Here is a 19,644-nt window from a genome sequence, read left to right on the forward strand (position 1 = left end):
AAGAATATGAAATTGAACAATAGAATACATTAAAACTAATAATATCTGCACGTGAAGAGTTGAGGTTTATAAATGACATTAAACTTTGAACCAACGTTCTGAGTGTTTTTCTATTTTAATGACTTTAAGGCAACGTGGCGTTGCCATGACGACGAGAATAAAAGATGTTTTAGAATTTCTGACGTCAACGCCATGAATGTAGAAGCAGAGCGCATAGAGACACGAGCACGACGGTTATCAGCAGGATGTAGAATGGCGTCTCCTCATTGGTCTAGAATGGCGTCTCCTCATTGGTCTAGAATGGCGTCTCCTCATTGGTCTAGAATGGTGTCTCCTCATTGGTCTAGAATGGCGTCTCCTCATTGGTCTAGAATGGTGTCTCCTCATTGGTCTACAATGGCTTCTCCTCATTGGTCTAGAATGGCGACTCCTCATTGGTCTAGAATGGCGTCTCCTCATTGGTCTAGAATGGCGTCTCCTCATTGGTCTAGAATGGTGTCTCCTCATTGGTCTAGAATGGCGTCTCCTCATTGGTCTAGAATGGCGTCTACTCATTGGTCTTGAATGGTGTCTCCTCATTGGTCTAGAATGGCTTCTCCTCATTGGTCTAGAATGGCGACTCCTCATTGGTCTAGAACGGTGTCTCCTCATTGGTCTAGAATGGTGTCTCCTGCCATCGCCCTGGCCTTCATCCCCCTCCTGCTCACCGTCCTCATCCGCTGCCGCTTCTACTTCCTGCTGTTCTACCGGGCGGTGCTGGTCCGCATCTGGAGGGACTGCGTCACGGGTCTGAGCCGCGAGGAGCGCACCTACCAGTACGTGCTCACCCACGCCACGCCCGGAGACCCGGACAGCATCCTGGAGGCCTTCGACGACTGGTGCAGCAAGGTGGAGTTCATCAGCACCATCGGGCCCAAGAAGGGTGAGAGGAGAACTGAGTGAACACGACAATGAACCAGTGAGAGGAGAGAGGAGCTCAGTGTATCCTAGACGTCCATAAGGAGAGAGGAGAGGAGAGAGGAGCTCAGTGTATCCTAAACGTCCATAAGGAGAGAGGAGAGGAGAGAGGAGCTCAGTGTATCCTAAACGTCCATAAGGAGAGAGGAGAGGAGAGAGGAGCTCAGTGTATCCTAAGCGTCCATAAGGAGGGAGGAGAGAGGAGAGAGGTGCTCAGTGTATCCTAAGCATCCATAAGGAGAGAGGAGCTCAGTGTATCCTAAACGTCCATAAGGAGAGAGGAGAGAGGTGCTCAGTGTATCCTAAACGTCCATAAGGAGAGAGGAGAGGAGAGAGGAGCTCAGTGTATCCTAAGTGTCCTTAAGGAGAGAGGAGAGGAGAGAGGAGCTCAGTGTATCCTAAGCATCCATAAGGAGAGAGAGAGAGGAGCTCAGTGTATCCTAAACGTCCATAAGGAGAGAGGAGAGGAGCTCAGTGTATCCTAAGTGTCCTTAAGGAGAGAGGAGAGAGGAGCTCAGTGTATCCTAAACGTCCATAAGGAGAGAGGAGAGATGAGCTCAGTGTATCCTAAGTGTCCATAAGGAGAGAGGAGAGAGGAGCTCAGTGTATCCTAAACGTCCATAAGGAGAGAGGAGAGGAGCTCAGTGTATCCTAAACGTCCATAAGGAGAGAGGAGAGGAGAGAGGAGCTCAGTGTATCCTAAGCATCCATAAGGAGGGAGGAGAGAGGAGAGAGGTGCTCAGTGTATCCTAAGCATCCATAAGGAGAGAGGAGAGAGGAGCTCAGTGTATCCTAAACGTCCATAAGGAGAGAGGAGAGAGGTGCTCTGTGTATCCTAAACGTCCATAAGGAGAGAGGAGAGAGGTGCTCTGTGTATCCTAAACGTCCATAAGGAGAGAGGAGAGGAGAGAGGAGCTCAGTGTATCCTAAGTGTCCTTAAGGAGAGAGGAGAGGAGAGAGGAGCTCAGTGTATCCTAAGCATCCATAAGGAGAGAGGAGAGAGGAGCTCAGTGTATCCTAAACGTCCATAAGGAGAGAGGAGAGGAGCTCAGTGTATCCTAAGTGTCCTTAAGGAGAGAGGAGAGAGGAGCTCAGTGTATCCTAAGTGTCCTTAAGGAGAGAGGAGAGAGGAGCTCAGTGTATCCTAAACGTCCATAAGGAGAGAGGAGAGAGGAGCTCAGTGTATCCTAAGTGTCCATAAGGAGAGAGGAGAGAGGAGCTCAGTGTATCCTAAACGTCCATAAGGAGAGAGGAGAGAGGAGCTCAGTGTATCCTAAACGTCCATAAGGAGAGAGGAGCTCAGTGTATCCTAAACGTCCATAAGGAGAGAGGAGATAGGAGCTCAGTGTATCCTAAGTGTCCTTAAGGAGAGAGGAGAGAGGAGCTCAGTGTATCCTAAGCATCCATAAGGAGAGAGGAGAGGAGAGAGGAGCTCAGTGTATCCTAAACGTCCATAAGGAGAGAGGAGAGGAGAGAGGAGCTCAGTGTATCCTAAGCGTCCTTAAGGAGAGAGGAGAGAGGAGCTCAGTGTATCCTAGACGTCCATAAGGAGAGAGGAGAGGAGAGAGGAGCTCAGTGTATCCTAAGCGTCCTTAAGGAGAGAGGAGAGAGGAGCTCAGTGTATCCTAAGCGTCCTTAAGGAGAGAGGAGAGAGGAGCTCAGTGTATCCTAAGCGTCCCCCAGCAGCGTCTCTAGGTCTAACTATCAGACCATCAAGCATGATGTCACATGTGTCTGGCGTGTAGGGAAGATCCTAGACCGGCTGCTGATGGATCAGAGCCCCATGACGGTGCTGGAGCTGGGCGCTCACTGCGGGTACAGCACCGTGAGGATCGCCCGCTCGCTGCCGCCGGGCGGCCGGATCTACAGCCTGGAGATGGACCAGAGGAACGCGGCCATCGCCGAGAAAATCATCCGCCTGGCCGGGTTCGACGACGACACGGTGAGAGAAGAACACACGACATGTGGAGGTCTGCCCACAGAGCGTGTAGTACCATATTACCCCACTAGAGAGCTTGTAGTACCATATTACACCACTAGAGGGCTTGTAGTACCATATTACCCCACTAGAGAGCTTGTAGTACCATATTACCCCACTAGAGAGCTTGTAGTACCATATTACACCACTAGAGAGCTTGTAGTATCATATTACACCACTAGAGAGCTTGTAGTACCATGTTACCCCACTAGAGAGCTTGTAGTACCATATTACACCACTAGAGAGCTTGTAGTACCATATTACCCCACTAGAGGGCTTGTAGTACCATATTACCCCACTAGAGAGCTTGTAGTACCATATTACCCACTAGAGAGCTTGTAGTACCATATTACCCCACTAGAGAGCTTGTAGTACCATATTACCCCACTAGAGAGCTTGTAGTACCATATTACCCCACTAGAGAGCTTGTAGTACCATATTACACCACTAGAGAGCTTGTAGTACCATATTGCCCCACTAGAGAGCTTGTAGTAACATGTTACCCCACTAGAGAGCTTGTAGTACCATATTACTCCACTAGAGAGCTTGTAGTACCATATTACCCCACTAGAGAGCTTGTAGTACCATATTACCCCACTAGAGAGCTTGTAGTACCATATTACCACTAGAGAGCTTGTAGTACCATGTTACACCACTAGAGAGCTTGTAGTACCATATTGCCCCACTAGAGAGCTTGTAGTAACATGTTACCCCACTAGAGAGCTTGTAGTACCATATTACTCCACTAGAGAGCTTGTAGTACCATATTACCCCACTAGAGAGCTTGTAGTGCCATGTTACACCACTAGAGAGCTTGTAGTAACATGTTATCCCACTAGATAGCTTGTAGTACCATATTACCCCACTAGAGAGCTTGTAGTACCATATTACCCCACTAGAGAGTTTGTAGTACCATATCACCCCACTAGAGAGCTTGTAGTACCATATTACCCCACTAGAGAGCGTGTAGTACCATGTTACCCCACTAGAGAGCTTGTAGTACCATGTTACCCCACTAGAGAGCTTGTAGTACCATATTACCCACTAGAGAGCTTGTAGTACCATGTTACCCCACTAGAGAGCTTGTAGTAACATGTTATCCCACTAGAGAGCTTGTAGTACCATGTTACCCCACTAGAGAGCTTGTAGTACCATGTTATCCCACTAGAGGGCTTGTAGTAACATGTTATCCCACTAGAGAGCTTGTAGTAACATGTTATCCCACTAGAGAGCTTGTAGTACCATGTTACCCCACTAGAGAGCTTGTAGTAACATGTTATCCCACTAGAGAGCTTGTAGTAACATGTTATCCCACTAGAGAGCTTGTAGTACCATATTGCCCCACTAGAGAGCTTGTAGTAACATGTTACCCCACTAGAGAGCTTGTAGTAACATGTTACCCCACTAGAGAGCTTGTAGTAACATGTTACCCCACTAGAGAGCTTGTAGTACCATGTTACCCCACTAGAGAGCTTGTAGTACCATGTTACCCCACTAGAGAGCTTGTAGTACCATATTACTCCACTAGAGAGCTTGTAGTACCATATTACTCCACTAGAGAGCTTGTAGTACCATATTGCCCCACTAGAGAGCTTGTAGTACCATGTTACCCCACTAGAGAGCTTGTAGTAACATGTTATCCCACTAGAGAGCTTGTAGTAACATGTTATCCCACTAGAGAGCTTGTAGTACCATATTGCCCCACTAGAGAGCTTGTAGTACCATGTTACTCCACTAGAGAGCTTGTAGTACCATATTACCCCACTAGAGAGCTTGTAGTACCATATTGCCCCACTAGAGAGCTTGTAGTACCATGTTACCGCACTAGAGAGCTTGTAGTACCATATTACTCCACTAGAGAGCTTGTAGTACCATGTTATCCCACTAGAGAGCTTGTAGTACCATGTTACCACTAGAGAGCTTGTAGTACCATATTGCCCCACTAGAGAGCTTGTAGTACCATATTGCCCCACTAGAGAGCTTGTAGTACCATGTTACCGCACTAGAGAGCTTGTAGTACCATATTACTCCACTAGAGAGCTTGTAGTACCATGTTATCCCACTAGAGAGCTTGTAGTACCATGTTACCACTAGAGAGCTTGTAGTACCATATTGCCCCACTAGAGAGCTTGTAGTAACATGTTACCACTAGAGAGCTTGTAGTACCATATTACCCCACTAGAGAGCTTGTAGTACCATATTGCCCCACTAGAGAGCTTGTAGTAACATGTTATCCCACTAGAGAGACCATATTCTAGACTAGTATTCTACCTTCACAAGACGTTCACCAGGTGTGCTCTCTAGGTGGAACTCATTGTGAATCCATCGGATGAGGTCATCCCTCGGCTGCGGGCCGACTACGGGCTGGAGAGGCTGGACTTCGTCTTCATGGACCACTGGAAGAAATGTTACCTCCCCGACCTTCAGGTGACCCCAGAGGACATTCACTCTGCTCCGAGGATGGAGATGGACCCCCCCCCCCCCAGTCACATGATGCTTCTTCCTCCTACAGATGCTGGAGGGCTCCGGCCTGCTGGGGAAAGGCTCCGTGGTCATGGCCGACAACGTGCTGTTCCCCGGAGCGCCCAAGTTCCTCCGGTACGTCCGGAAGAGCGGCCTGTACGAGTGGAAGGTCCACCGCGCCACGCTGGAGTACAGCAGGGGCATCCGGGACGGCATGGCGGAGCTGGTCTACCAGGGCACCAAGTAGACCAGCGGGTGGGGGTAGACCAGCAGATGGTGGTAGACCAGTAGATGGTGGTAGACCAGTAGATGGTAGTAGACCAGCAGATGGTGGTAGACCAGCGGATGGTGGTAGACCAGTAGATGGTGGTAGACCAGTAGACCAGCAGATGGTGGTAGACCAGTAGATGGTGGTAGACCAGTAGACCAGTAGATGGTGGTAGACCAGTAGATGGTAGTAGACCAGTAGACCAGTAGATGGTGGTAGACCAGTAGACCAGCAGATGGTGGTAGACAAGTAGATGGTGGTAGACCAGTAGACCAGTAGACCAGCAGATGGTGGTAGACCAGTAGACCAGCAGATGGTGGTAGACCACGTGCTGAAACTGGTTTTAAAGAACTTTGTGATGGAAAAATTGGAGCATGTTATTTTGTACTTTTTGCACATCATGTCAATTTCAAAATAAAAGTTAAAAAGAGGGCTTATTAGAAAACATTTACCTATTCGCTTCACAATTTTTCATTCTCGGTCATCTAATAAAAACTGAAATATCAGGAAATGTCTTTTTTTAAACATAACTGCCAAATTTGAAAGAAACTCATGTTTCTAAAATAAAATTTCAAAATAAAAGTAAAAAAGGGAATTATTCTTCTAATAAAAAGTGAAATATCAGGATTTTTTTTGCACATCTCAATTTCAAAATAAAAGTAAAAAAGGTAATTATTAGATAAATGTACAAATTCACCTTAATTGGTCCTTCTAATAAAAAAAGAAATATCAGGAAATGTATCTTTTTACTTCTTTTTTTTAACATAACTGTTAAAAAAATTAAATCTTAACTATGCAACTTCAACTCAATATATGGAAAGTTTAACTTTATAGTCATCAAAAAAATTTGAGCATGTTATTTTATACTTTTGGACATTATCTCACGAAATAACTCACTGCTCGGTAAAAAAATATATCAGGAAATGTCTTATTTGTTCTATAAGTCATTGAATATGCAACTTAAACTCAATATATGGAAAGTTTGAATTTACAGTCATAAAAAAAATGAGCATTTTATTTTGTGCTTTTTGCACATAATCAATTTCAAAATAAAAGTAAAAAAGAGGGAGTTATTAGTACAAATTTACCAATTCACTTCACAATTTTTCATTCTCGGTCATCTAATAAAAACTGAAATATCAGGAAATGTCTTTCTTTTAAACATAACTGCCAGATTTGAAAAAACTTCATCTCAATTTTTAAAATAACATTTCAAAATAAAAGTAAAAAAGGGATTTATTCTTCCAATAAAAACTGAAATATCAGGAAATGTATTAATTTTTTTAAATTACATTTTTTAACATAACTGCCCATTTTTAAAAACTCAATGAAAGCAAAGTTTAAATTAACAGCCATATATGTGTAAATTTGTACTTTTTGCACATTATCTCACTTTCAAAATAAAAGTGAAAGTGAATTATTAGATAAATGTACCAATTTTCTACATAACTGCCAAATTTAGTGAATTCCTAATAAATATCTTTTATGTACAAGTTAATTACTGAAGAAAAAGTTGCTCTTTTGGTGGGAAATGGAAATATTTACAAAAATTAAAGTGAATTTCTGGACATCCAAAATCCCACAAAGCTCCTCCCTACTGATCTCCAGCTAACACACACCGTGACGACCACGTCACATTTTATTTTGTTACCAATAAGAAAGTTAAATATAAATGGAAAAACACGTTTTCATCAAAATGATTTCCTTTAATAAAAGAAAGCCGAGGCTTCTGTTCATTTCGGTACAAACAACCGAAACCTCGGCGAGCGAGAGGTGAGGCGAGGTCGCCCTGGAGCCGCTTTAAAACAACGGCCGCTCGATCCTCTGGACATGGTTAAAAAAATTAAACAAACAAGTATATTTCAATAAAGACTGAAGATAACACGACTTCACACGCATGAGGCGGCAACAGGAGCACCGCGGACGCCGAGAGAGGGAGACCCCGCGGCGGAGGACCGTCGGCCTCAGAGGTCACACATCATGGAGGTCACACATCATGGAGGTCACACATCATGGAGCCGACTGAGCGTCGTTAGCTGAGAGGAGAAGAGGCACCTGACTGAGGTCAAAGGTCAACCCGGAACTCACTGGCCGATGCCTGCTGCTGCCTGTCTGTGGCTGGAACTGCAAGAGCTTGTGTGTGTGTTATGTGTGTGAAAGTGTGTGTGTCTGTGTGCATGTTGTGTGTGCATGTGTGTGTTTGTGAGAGTGTGTGTGTCTGTTATGTGTGGATGTGTATGTCTGTGTGTGTGTTATAGGTGTGTTATATATTTGTGAGTGTGTGTCTGTTATGTGTGTGTTTGTGTTAAAGGGTCTAAAATGGTGTATTAAGTGTAGAGTAATCTGTAATTAAATGGAGGTCAGGGCGAGTTTCATTTGTTCACCTGTCAACATTGTTTTTGAGCCCAAAGCTGTGTGTGTGTACGTGTGTGTGTGTGTGTGCATGTGTGTGTGTGTGTGTGTGCCAGGTAGAAGCACTCACAGTGACGTCCTCAGCCTCCGTTCTGTCCTGACGCCTCTCACTCGCTTCTTCTCCCGCTTGCCAATAAATATAAATATAAATATGTAATAACATATCTGTGTAACAGACAGGAGGGTCGTCTCCGGTAGAGATCCAGAACACCAGACACCGAGCCTCAGATCATCCACTGGTCCTGGTCCTGGTCCGGTCCCTCCATGTCCACCTGAGACACACGGCGTGTTTAGTGACGACTCGTCTCCTCCGAGCGGGCGACGGGTCCCTCTCTCACCTCGTTGATCTCGCCGTCGTCGGGCGACTCGTTGTAGTCGTTCATCTCGTCCATGTCCTGCATGTCTTCCTCGTCTTCAGAGTCTTCCTCGCTGTCCTCCTCGTCCTCGTCGTCCTCCTCCTCCTCTTCATCGTATCCCGCCTGCACGAGTCGTGTGTTATTCACGAGTCACTTTAATATCTAAGAATGTAACTTAGATATCATGAGATATTAAAGTGACTCTTTGACCTGAAGTTCTCTGTGTTTCATTCCTTCTCTGGATTCGTCATGTGAAACAAAACCATGAAGCAACAACAGCACTTTACCTCAAAGATGGGTTTACCGATGGGCATCAGGTTGTTGTCCTTCTCGGCAATGCTCTGCAGCTGAGGAGAGAGAAAGAGAGAGAGAGCACGGATTACATCAATGAGGAGAGAGAGAGCATGGATTACAAGAAAAGAGAGAGAGAATACTATTATATCCATGAGGAGAGAGAGAGAGGGAGACAGAGACAGAGAGACAGAGAGAGAGACACAGAGACAGAGAGAGAGAGAGCCCCCCCCCCCCCGCTCACCCAGGTCTGGTGCTGCTGCTCCTGCTGCTGCAGCTCCGTCTCGTCCACACAGGGCCGGTCGAGGTTGAACCACAAAGACTCCGTGATCCGCGGGAAGAGCGACGGGAAGAGAGTGGACATGTCTGCAGCACACAGGGAGAGTTACACACAACTCTACACACACAACTTCACACACACACACACCTCTACACACACAACTCTACACACACACACACACACAACTCTACACACACACAACTCTACACACACAACTTCACACACACACACAACTCTACACACACAACTTCACACACACAACTCTACACACAACTTCACACACACAACTCTACACACACAACTCTACACACACAACTCTACACACAACTCTACACACACAACTTCACACACACAACTCTACACACACAACTTCACACACACAACTCTACACACAACATCACACACACAACTCTACACACAACTTCACACACACAACTCTACACACACAACTTCACACACACACACACACACTCTACACACACAACTCTACACACACACAACTCTACACACACAACTTCACACACTTACACGCACACAACTCTACACACACAACTTCACACACACAACTTCACACACACAACTCTACACACACAACTTCACACAACTCTACACACACACTTCACAACACACACAACTCTACACACACACAACTTCACACACAACTCTACACACAACTTCACACAACTCTTCACACACAACTCTTCACACACAACTTCACACACACAACTTCACACACACAACTTCACACACACAACTCTACACACACAACTCTACACACACCTCTACACACACAACTTACACACACAACTACACACACACAACTCTACACACACAACTCTACACACAACTTCACACACACAACTCTACACTCACACACAACTCTACACACACAACTTCACACACACAACTTCACACACACAACTCTACACACACAACTTCACACACACAACTTCACACACACAACTCTACACACAACTTCACACACACAACTTCACACACAACTCTACACACACAACTTCACACACACAACTCTACACACAACTCTACACACACAACTCTACACACAACTTCACACACACAACTCTACACACACAACTCTACACACACAACTCTACACACACAACTCTACACACACAACTTCACACACACAACTCTACACACACACACACACACCTCTACACACACAACTCTACACACAACCTCACACAGGAACAAAGCAGCCCGAGTCTGAAGGGAGACGTGCGTTGCGTTACCGCCTCAGTGGACCTAAAGTCTTCCTGTTACGCGACATTCAGAAGTCTAAAATGTAAAGTCATCGCCGCTGTTCGTCTTCGTAAAGTCCACATGAATAAAATACGACGTTAAACTCGTATCTCGTGGTTATATCACAGGTCGTGTCCTCAGTACCTGACAATCTCTCGCTCGAGCTTTCAAATGTTTTCAAAACAAATTTAACCGGAAACCGCTGGTGTTCACCTACCCGGACTTCCGGTGTCCTCTCTTCCGGTGTCCCCCGCACAATAGTTCCGTCTGGGTGACACCAGTAGAGCCGGGAAACAAAAAAAGGTACTTTGATATTTATTAATATTAATGTTCATGATCTGTGTGTGAGTATATTAATATAACTATCCTCTGATATTCGCCCCTTCAGTACTGATTCATATTTAAATTAACAGCGACGAAATTAACATATTATTCAATATTATGAATTTTATGAGGATATTTTCTTTCATTTAAAAACCTGAAGATTTATTTAATTAATTATACTGTCAATAAATATAAATAACAAAAGAAGAACATTATCAATGTGCCTTATTTGTTTACCAAATTTGGAGAATGTACAACAGCATGGATTCAAAGCAAATTAATTAATTGAAATACAGAACTTCCTAAATTAAAACCCTAATTTGTGTACCTCCTAAATATAATCAAACAGTAGATTGACTGGTCTGCTATTAGATCTTAAAAAAACGGAAGCTGGTGACACAATCTCTTATCTCTAAACACCTCTCAATCTCTTAAAAAGTTGACTGAGGACTTTTTAAACTTCTGTAACTTCTGGGATTAACACACAAACACACACACACACACACACACACACAAACACACACACGCTTGGGCCCTTTACTCTTTTCCATTTTCACAAATGATCTCCCTTTGTCAATTAAAAATTCCAACATGGTAATGTATGCTGATGACACAACACTGTACAGCTATTCTTCAAACAAACTGGAACTTGCTACCATTCTGAATCAGGATCTGGAGAGAGTGTCTGATTGGGTGAAAGTGAATAAGCTAGCCCTGAACATTTCTAAAACTAAATGCATTGTGTTTGGCTCTAGGAATACACTTCACGGTGACACACAGCTTCACCTGTCGATGTCTGTCTCAGCGATAGAACAGGTCCAGAAGGTCAGACTACTGGGTTAGTGTTGGATGAACAGTTGTCGTGGTCTGAGCACATCAACAGCATTGTCACTAAGAGGGGAAGGGGTATCGCTATGACCAGAAAGTGCTTTGCTTATTTAACTCTCCCTATTGTTTGTCAGGTGTTACACTCCCTGGTCTTTTGTCATCTGATGTACTGTCCATTCATATGGGCAGTGGCTGCTAAGAAGGACATGAACTACAAATGGTTCAAAACAGAGCTGCCAGATTAGCACTCCAGTGTTCAATTAGAACTAATACTGCATATATGCATCTCGCCTGTCATGGTTCTCAGTTGAAACTCAACTTCACTTTTGTCTTCTCGTGTTTTTCAGGAAAGTTGTATTTAATCAGACACCGGTATATTTCTTCTATCAGTTACAATACACATTTAACAGACATAACCATAACACAAGGAATGCTAGTTTAGGTCAATTGAAACCGCCAACCCCAAGAACTAACCTCCTCAAACGTACCGTTATCTATCGTGCAATTACCGCTTGGAACTTACTACCTCCTCGTTTAACTCACATGAGTAATAATTTGTCATTCAAAAAACAATTAAAGGCGCACCTAAGAACATTCACCACTTGACGTATTATATTGCTTTTTAGTAGGGCTGTCAGCGTTAACGCGTTAATCTATGCGATTAATTTGGCCGCGTTAACGCACTAAAATATTTTAACGCAATTAACGCAACTTTTTTTAATTTTATTTTTTAAACCGCGGCAGTACGGTTTGACACTGTTTCCGTTTTTAAAACAATTATTTCTCCGCGAAAATAAGGATCATAAATGAGTTTAACTCGTGGATGAATCAGTCGGGTTTCCTCCTGCTCCTCCTTCCTCCCGTCTCCCCCTCTGATACACAGAGGAACGGAGGGGCGACGTGTCGGGGGACGCGGCGCGGAAAGAACTCGTCACACGACACCTTCACCGTGATTGGTCAATCCGTTTGTCTGTCAACATTTCGGGGAAAAAACAACCAATGAACACTCAGTAAATCACAAAGGACCTCCCACCTCACAGGTTAGGCTCAGTCAGAGAACCAGAGAACACAGCGCGAGGACAATGAGCCTTATTACAGATGAGATTGTTCTGGAATGTTTGATGTAGAACACGTGGGGGTGTGTCACATGCAAAAGACTTTAAACGGTGAATTTAATTTATTTTGTAAAATGTATAAAATGCCCCCAGCCTCCAGAGGGTGAACGTGACATATGTGAATGTCAGTCAGTTACCAAGGCCACTGGTTCTGCTGTTCAGTGGTAAAGATGACAGGACCAATGGGGTCTCAATATACTTCTTTTTTTTTTACTAATCTGATGTTTCACTGAAGAAACAATTTATCATCCACGATATTAAATACCTCGCTGGCACTGTATATGTAGGAGCCTCTTTGAAAACACAGCTCTGTGTGAAGTTTTGTCTTTAAAAAGAAGGAAAGAACTTTTAATCGCGATTAATCGCGACTAATCGCGATTAATTAATCGCAATTTCAAAATGTGCGATTAATTAGTTAATTTTTTTAAATCGATTGACAGCCCTACTTTTTAGTCATCTGATTTTCTTTTTCTTTTTCTTTGTATGAATTAAGTTGAATTGCATAACATATATCTTATCCTTCGACTGTACTGAGCATCTGACTGCACTATTTTTTTACTTTGTTGTACTATTTTTAACTGTTGGTTTCACGATATGTTTTGTATGTTTTTGTATGTATTGTATTTTGTCCTTTCTGTGGACCCCAGGAAGATTAGCGGTCGCTAAGGCGTCAGTTAATGGGGATCCAATAAACAAACAAATAAACACACACACATTTACAGCTCTACAAATGAACCGGCCCCTTTATAGTGCTTGTAATGTGTAAAAGTTTTAAATGAATCAGGAGACCACAGCTATCTTAACTGCCTCCTCTTTCCTCTTCTTATTACCTCCCCAGAGGTCACGATGCCACTTTACACCACGTGTGTGTGTGTGTGTGTGTGTGTGTGTGTGTGTGTGTGTGTGTGTGTGTGTGTGTGTGTGTGTGTGTGTGTGTGTGTGTGTGTGTGTGTGTGAGAGAGAGAAGGATCAGGGTCGACCTTCAGATAAGACAAACCCTCTCCAGTAAAATGTAATAAAACTTAGATTATTTATTATTACTGTCTCATTCCTTCTCTCTATCTCACACGCTCTCACACACACGGGGCTCCGACTCACGACTCAGACTTTGGACCCGGACACACACACACACACACACACACACAGATGTGTGCTCCTCTTGTTTGGTCGTGCGCAGTGTGTTGGAGGTGACTGGAATGCAGACGCTGACTTTGAAGGATCATCCCTTCAGGAAGGAACCATCTCAGAATCTCACACGGTAACGTGAATATCTTCATTATTGCTCATTATTGGTCTAATTACATTGCTTATGAGTACAAATACACGTATTTGGCTTTAGGGTGAGTTTCAAATACTTTTAAAGTAAGTTCAAAACAGATATCCAACTATTTATGCCATGTCTGTAGTCGCTTTCCCTTGTGTCTTTAAGTTTAGAGAACTATAGAGTGTAAACATAAGAACAATATCTTTGCAATTGTCACATAAATGAGTAATTCATGCAATGAATGCCAGAGGGTGAAGTTGTTGTTGCTATAAGAGGTTAAGTCAGAACCTGATGAATAAATGCTCCTGTGGACTCAGGGCCAACGTCCATCAGATATTATGTGAGTTCATTAATTAATTAATGATGAATTAACCTCATCAATGCTCCTCAAGAGAGTGAACACTGACGGTTCAGTTTGAACATATTACAAATTACACGATTCTTAAATAGACACTATACTTTTATACTTTCCTTTCGAAGGGAATGACCAAATTGAGAGTGCAGTGTGTGTTTCACTGAGGTCAGAGGTCACAGAGCACCTGATGGATGTCACGCCTCTGACCCGCCGCTGTGTGTTAAAGCCCCCCCCCCCCCCCATGTGGCTCCTCCTGACCGCGCTGCTCGGCCTCGCCGGCGGCGCTCTGTCTCTGGACAAACTCAACCTGTGCATGGACGCCAAACACCACAAAGTGGCCCCGGGGCCCGAGGGACGGCTCTACCTGCAGGTGAGGAACGCTCAGGGGACGTCGTGAGAGGATCTGAAACCGGGCAGGTGATGGACATCAGGCTCCGGATGGCGTGAATTAAGGTTAACAATATTTAATGGAAAGAAGTTTAACAAACAGTCAGGACTCAGGATCGTGGGTTTCGTGGTGATCCGGGCGCCACGGCAACCAGCTGGAAGCTGGAAGCAGCCGGGTCAAGACCAAAGAGAACGATGTTCCCCCAGCACAGAGTCTTAGTCCCAGAATCAGCCAATCAGCTCCTCTCAAAGGTAGTTCATCCTCTCACACCTTCCTGTTGGCTCACAGTCAAAATAGAGGGGTCAAACGTCACGACCCCCGGGTCAAAACGTCACCTCCGGTCAAGTCGCTAGACAAGTATTTTTACAATAAAAGTCCTGTCTGTTATTGTCACTTCACGGGCTTCAGCCGGCTTCTACAGTCTGAAATACTCACTAACATTCACTCTCATGAACATACATTAATTCTTGCCATTTACATTAATCATCTGCATAGAGTAGACAGTCCCCCTATGCTTCATAACACATTCATAATAATAATATTCTCTCTAATATTTCCTCTTATAATATCTTTCTATATGTATTAATTTTAAAGCTCAAGACCACAGAATCAAAATAAACTATTACAACCTAACGATGTCCACGCAGACATCAGAGATGCTGGTGGGTGTTGACCTTTGACCCCCTCCTCTCTCCAGTGCGCCCCCTGGAAGGACAACGCATGCTGCACCGCCAACACCAGCGCCGAAGCCCACAAGGACAACTCGTACCTGTACAACTTCAACTGGGACCACTGCGGCGTCATGAGCCCCAAGTGCAGGGCGCACTTCACCCAGGACACGTGCTTCTATGAGTGCTCCCCTCACCTGGGGCCCTGGATACAAGCGGTGGGTGCAGCGCTCTGGGCCTCCTGCACCTGTGCACTTGTACCACTAGGGGGCAGCAGAGGGAGGGCTCGTCAGGAGCATAACGTTACCAATGTTGTTATGTTGACTTATGTTGAGTTATGTTGAGTTATGTTGACTTATGTTGATTTATGTTGATTTATGTTGAGTTATGTTGACTTATGTTGAGTTATGTTGATTTATATTGACTTATGTTGAGTTATGTTGAGTTATGTTGAGTTAGGTTGATTTATGTTGACTTATGTTGACTTATGTTGATTTATGTTGATTTATATTGACTTATGTTGAGTTATGTTGAGTTATGTTGTTATGTTGACTTATGTTGAGTTATGTTGAGTTATGTTGACTTATGTTAAGTTATGTTGAGTTATGTTGACTTATGTTGACTTATGTTGATTTATATTGAGTTATGTTGAGTTATGTTAACTTATGTTGAGTTATCGGTGACTGGCTCACATTTGTCTATGTAACCACAAAAAACAAATTCCCACATTTGTTTAACATCCCTCTCTCTCTCTCACACACACACAAACACACACACACACACACACTCCTTTACCTTCATTTCTTCCCTCCTTCATCAATACGTGTTTCCTCCTCTTTACCTTTCTTTCCCCTGTACGCCTTTTTCTCTCTCCCCTCTCTCCCTCTCCCACCTCTCTCTCCCTCTCCCCTCTCTCCCTCTCCCACCTCTCTCTCCCCCTCAGACAGAAAGACAGAAATAGAGAAAATAGAGAATGAATGAAGCTTCATTCACACTCAATTGAATCACTTCATATTTATATTATATATATTATATATATATATATATTTATATTATATATAAATTTATAGTATGTATATATATTATATGTGTGTGTGTGTGTGTGTGTATGTGTGTGTGTGTAGGTGGACCAGAGCTGGCGGAAGGAGCGCATCGTGGACGTTCCTCTGTGCCGGGAGGACTGTCACAGCTGGTGGGAAGACTGCAAGAACGAGTACACCTGCAAGAGCAACTGGCACAAGGGATGGGACTGGAGCTCAGGTGTGTGCACACACACACACACACACACACACACACACCTACACACAGACCAGTGGGTAAATATTTGCTCACATTTGTCTATGTAACCACAAAAAAACAAATTCCCATATTTGTTTTACACATCTCTCTCCCCCCCCCCCCTCCCTCCCCCTCTCTGCTTTCCAGGTATTAATAAATGCCCTGAAGGCAGTAAGTGCAGGAAGTGGACCCAGGTCTTCCCGACCCCGAAGGCCATGTGTGAGCAGATCTGGTCCCGGTCCTACGTCTACTCGCCCCTCCCCCGGAGCTCCGGCCGCTGCATGCGGCTGTGGTTCGACGGGCCCAACCCCAACCGGCAGGTGGCCGAGTTCTACCTGAACGGGGCCCGGCGGCACCGCGGTGCGGCCCTGACGGCCCTGCTGCTCCCGGCTGTGGCTTCTCTCTCTGTGATGATGTCATGAAGTGATCTGGGATCAGATCTGGGATCAGCTGCGGAGCCAATAAAAACATGTATACGCTCTCCAGATGTGTTCTCTAAATGTTCAACTTCAATCTGAACTGGCTCCAGATCTGCCTCATAAACCACCCTCTCTCTCCCTCTCCCTCCCTCTCTCTCCCCCCTCTCTCTCTCTCCCCCCCCTCTCTCTCTCTCCCTCTCTCCCTCCCTCCCTCCCTCTCTCTCCCTCTTCCTCTCTCTCTTCCCTCTCTCCTCCCTCTCTCTCTCCCTCTCCTCCTCTCTCTCTCTCTCCTCTCTCTCTCTCTCCTCTCTCTCTCCTCCCTCTCCCTCTCCCCTCTCTCTCCCTCTCTCTCCCTCTCTCTCTCACCTCTCTCTCCCTCTCTCTCCCTCTCTCTCTCTCTCTTCCCCTCTCTCTCCCTCATCTCTCTCTCCTCGCTCCCTCTCTCTCCTCCCTCTCTCTCCTCCCTCTCTCTCCTCTCTCTCTCTCCCTCTCTCTCTCTCTCCTCTCTCTCCCCTCTCTCTCCCTCTCTCTCTCTCTCTCCCCCTCTCCCTCTCTCTCCCTCTCTCTCCCTCTCTCTCTCCCTCTCTCTCCCTCTCTCTCTCCCGCTCTCTCTCTCTCCCCCCCTCTCCCTCTCCCTCTATCTCCCTCTCTCTGCCTCATACACCACCACCAGTTTACCTGCTACATCCCATCAAGTGTATTCTTCTCTTATTCATCTTTACATTCCTGTCGTGGCCATTTGTCTTTAGAAATCAAATCACTATCAATCTAAAGTCCCCTGATGCACCGCGGGGGGTTTCGGAGTTGACGCAGGCAAAAAGAAAGTAATGTCCATTTCCTTAAGTTATTGTTCTGATCATTTATTTCCTAAACAAACAAAAAGAACAAAACACTTCCTCTCTGTGCTGGTAAAAAAAACATCGGCCACCCAGGTGCATGCTGATCCTGTGCCTACCCACCTCTACATATAACCACAGCTGCTCAGAGTTACCCAATCAGTGAATACAACTAAATATATTAAAACAACAATCACAATGAACTAAACTACAACTATCATAAGAAAAAAGCTCTTCTAACATATCAAAATATAACCTAAACTAGAATGGGCACTTGGTAGAGCGCATACCTTCGCATATCACAAGATTGGGCATTGAATTATGAACATGTTGGCATTAGTTGTCAATTGGATAACAATTGACCGTGCTATGGTAAAAATATGATTTTTACCTTTTCATGACCTTGACATTGACCTTTGACCCGATCGATCCCAAAATCTAATCAAATGGTCCCCGGATATTAACCAATCATCCCACCAAATGTCATGCGATTCGGTTTAATACTTTTTGAGTTATGCGAGTAACACGCATACAAATAAATAAATAAATACATGGCGATCTAAACATAACCTTCCGCATTTTCAATGCGAAGGTAATAAGCAATGAATGATCAATATTGCTTTACAATTAAACTAAATACAAATGTCAAAATAAATATCCAGTGCTTTTATTTTGAAGGTTTCAAATGAAATGGATTTATGTTATAATATTAGAAAAAATTTCATTTTATGTGGCCCCTGATGGCTTGAAAGACACGTGATCCCCATTTCTTCAAGAAATGTGAGAAAAATATCCAGTGCTTTTATTTTGAAGGTATCAAATGAAATGGATGTATGTGATAATATTAGAGAACATTTCTTACATACAATATTTATACACTCAAATAAACAATAATCCAATGCAAAGAGAGTTATTTAACAATATGTTAGAGTAGTTTACAGGTTCATATGTTTGAGTTGAGACCTTTGAGGGCGGCCGTGGCCCCCGGTGAACGTGAGTCTGACCCCCTGCTGGGGTTCAATGGAACAACACCTTCACAACACCACCAGTCAAACTGACCCAGGATCTGCTCTGTGGGGAAATGTTCCTGTGCACTGTGATCACGACATCACGTGACCACCAGCCGACGGTTAGTGCAGGGCTCCTCTCTGCTCCGTAATTAAAGAGTTCCAGTGTGTGTGTGTGTGTGTGTGTGTGTGTGTGTGTGTGTGTCAGTGCCACGTCTGAATGTGCTCCATCAGGTCTTTGGATGAGTGTTTCTCGGAGTCTGTGAGACATATTACACACTAGCGTTCAAAAGTTTGAGCTCCCCCAGACTACTTGGTGTTTTCCATTCAAACTCTCACTTTTATTTATATACCTTGTCGTGCCCGGTTTTATTTATTATTAAAGCCCCATAATGGAGTTTTTCCCTTGGAGCGCCCCCTTCAGTATTTAACGTTTACATCAGTGTCGTAAATACCCAGTTACGATAGATGCAGCCTCGCATCACTTGTATTGATGACCAGACGAAGTCAGAAACCAAGAAATAATGTCAACCGATAAGGTAAGAATATTCAAAGATTTTACATAAATATGACTGCATAGTTTTATTCATTGTGATATCGGAGATGAATGCTAACATAACCAAAAGAATGACAACATTTAGTTTAGATGAAATACCGATCGCGTTTTCAGCCTATATACGTTGTTTTCTAAATGTTTGAATGTGGAGTACGTGTGATCGAATGCAATATTGTTGACAACACCAAAAAGCTACATATTCATAATTTACATTGGAACGTGTAATTCATTACAAGAGACTTCGCTTGCTTCGCCCTTATACTGTAGCTTCGAGCGTGGACTGGCACTATATGACATTGCGTAATCACTGCCAGAAAGCAGGTCGAAGTACATCCGCC

General features: G+C 44.2%; 3 protein-coding genes across 8 annotated transcripts; 2 read left to right on the forward strand and 1 right to left on the reverse strand.

Moving 5' to 3' along the window:
* Positions 1 to 660: 660 nt before the first annotated feature.
* Positions 661 to 5,645, forward strand: tomt (transmembrane O-methyltransferase). The gene is made up of 4 exons (XM_056442139.1): positions 661 to 922; positions 2,703 to 2,899; positions 5,240 to 5,362; positions 5,448 to 5,645. The coding sequence occupies exons 1-4, from the start codon at positions 661 to 663 to the stop codon at positions 5,643 to 5,645; spliced, it is 780 nt and encodes a 259-aa protein (XP_056298114.1).
* A 1,706-nt stretch (positions 5,646 to 7,351) lies between these two features.
* Positions 7,352 to 10,481, reverse strand: anapc15 (anaphase promoting complex subunit 15). 5 transcript variants are annotated; one of them, XR_008835022.1, is made up of 5 exons: positions 8,970 to 9,166; positions 8,722 to 8,781; positions 8,417 to 8,557; positions 8,149 to 8,350; positions 7,352 to 7,702 (listed from the first exon to the last, which is right to left on the reverse strand). XR_008835022.1 is itself a non-coding variant. In XM_056442142.1 (5 exons), exons 2-5 carry the CDS (start codon positions 9,087 to 9,089, stop codon positions 8,303 to 8,305), a joined length of 369 nt encoding a protein of 122 aa, XP_056298117.1. In that variant the 5' UTR covers positions 9,090 to 9,091; positions 10,413 to 10,481; the 3' UTR covers positions 7,352 to 8,302. The 5 variants fall into 5 exon arrangements, 4 of the variants coding, with proteins under 4 accessions (XP_056298117.1, XP_056298118.1, XP_056298116.1 ...); XM_056442142.1 differs by adding an exon at positions 10,413 to 10,481 and having other exon boundaries at positions 7,352 to 8,350; positions 8,970 to 9,091; XM_056442143.1 differs by adding an exon at positions 10,206 to 10,406 and having other exon boundaries at positions 7,352 to 8,350; positions 8,970 to 9,091.
* Positions 10,482 to 14,395: 3,914 nt separating this feature from the next.
* Positions 14,396 to 16,969, forward strand: folr (folate receptor). Of its 2 annotated transcripts, XM_056442138.1 has the most exons (5): positions 14,488 to 14,571; positions 14,645 to 14,793; positions 15,240 to 15,428; positions 16,335 to 16,470; positions 16,636 to 16,969. In XM_056442138.1, the coding sequence occupies exons 2-5, from the start codon at positions 14,737 to 14,739 to the stop codon at positions 16,908 to 16,910; spliced, it is 657 nt and encodes a 218-aa protein (XP_056298113.1). In that variant the 5' UTR covers positions 14,488 to 14,571; positions 14,645 to 14,736; the 3' UTR covers positions 16,911 to 16,969. The 2 variants fall into 2 exon arrangements, with proteins under 2 accessions (XP_056298112.1, XP_056298113.1); XM_056442137.1 differs by lacking the exon at positions 14,645 to 14,793 and having other exon boundaries at positions 14,396 to 14,524.
* The last annotated feature ends 2,675 nt before the right edge of the window (positions 16,970 to 19,644 follow it).

The sequence above is a fragment of the Pseudoliparis swirei genome, chromosome 20 (genome assembly GCF_029220125.1).
Source record: "Pseudoliparis swirei isolate HS2019 ecotype Mariana Trench chromosome 20, NWPU_hadal_v1, whole genome shotgun sequence".
Classification (NCBI taxonomy): Eukaryota; Metazoa; Chordata; class Actinopteri; order Perciformes; family Liparidae; genus Pseudoliparis; species Pseudoliparis swirei.

Coding starts and splice junctions, on each gene's coding strand:
- tomt (XM_056442139.1), top strand. CDS start 661: ATGGTGTCTCCTGCCATCGCCCTGGCCTTCATCCCCCTCCTGCTCACC. Junction 2,900..5,239: donor CCGGGTTCGACGACGACACG/GTGAGAGAAGAA, acceptor TGTGCTCTCTAG/GTGGAACTCATTGTGAATCC. Junction 5,363..5,447: donor GTTACCTCCCCGACCTTCAG/GTGACCCCAGAG, acceptor TTCCTCCTACAG/ATGCTGGAGGGCTCCGGCCT.
- anapc15 (XM_056442144.1), bottom strand. CDS start 9,089: ATGTCCACTCTCTTCCCGTCGCTCTTCCCGCGGATCACGGAGTCTTTG. Junction 8,782..8,969: donor AGCAGCAGCACCAGACCTGG/GTGAGCGGGGGG, acceptor CTCTCTCCTCAG/CTGCAGAGCATTGCCGAGAA. Junction 8,351..8,416: donor ACGACGGCGAGATCAACGAG/GTGAGAGAGGGA, acceptor CGTGTGTCTCAG/GTGGACATGGAGGGACCGGA.
- folr (XM_056442137.1), top strand. CDS start 14,396: ATGTGGCTCCTCCTGACCGCGCTGCTCGGCCTCGCCGGCGGCGCTCTG. Junction 15,429..16,334: donor TGGGGCCCTGGATACAAGCG/GTGGGTGCAGCG, acceptor GTGTGTGTGTAG/GTGGACCAGAGCTGGCGGAA. Junction 16,471..16,635: donor GGGATGGGACTGGAGCTCAG/GTGTGTGCACAC, acceptor TCTGCTTTCCAG/GTATTAATAAATGCCCTGAA.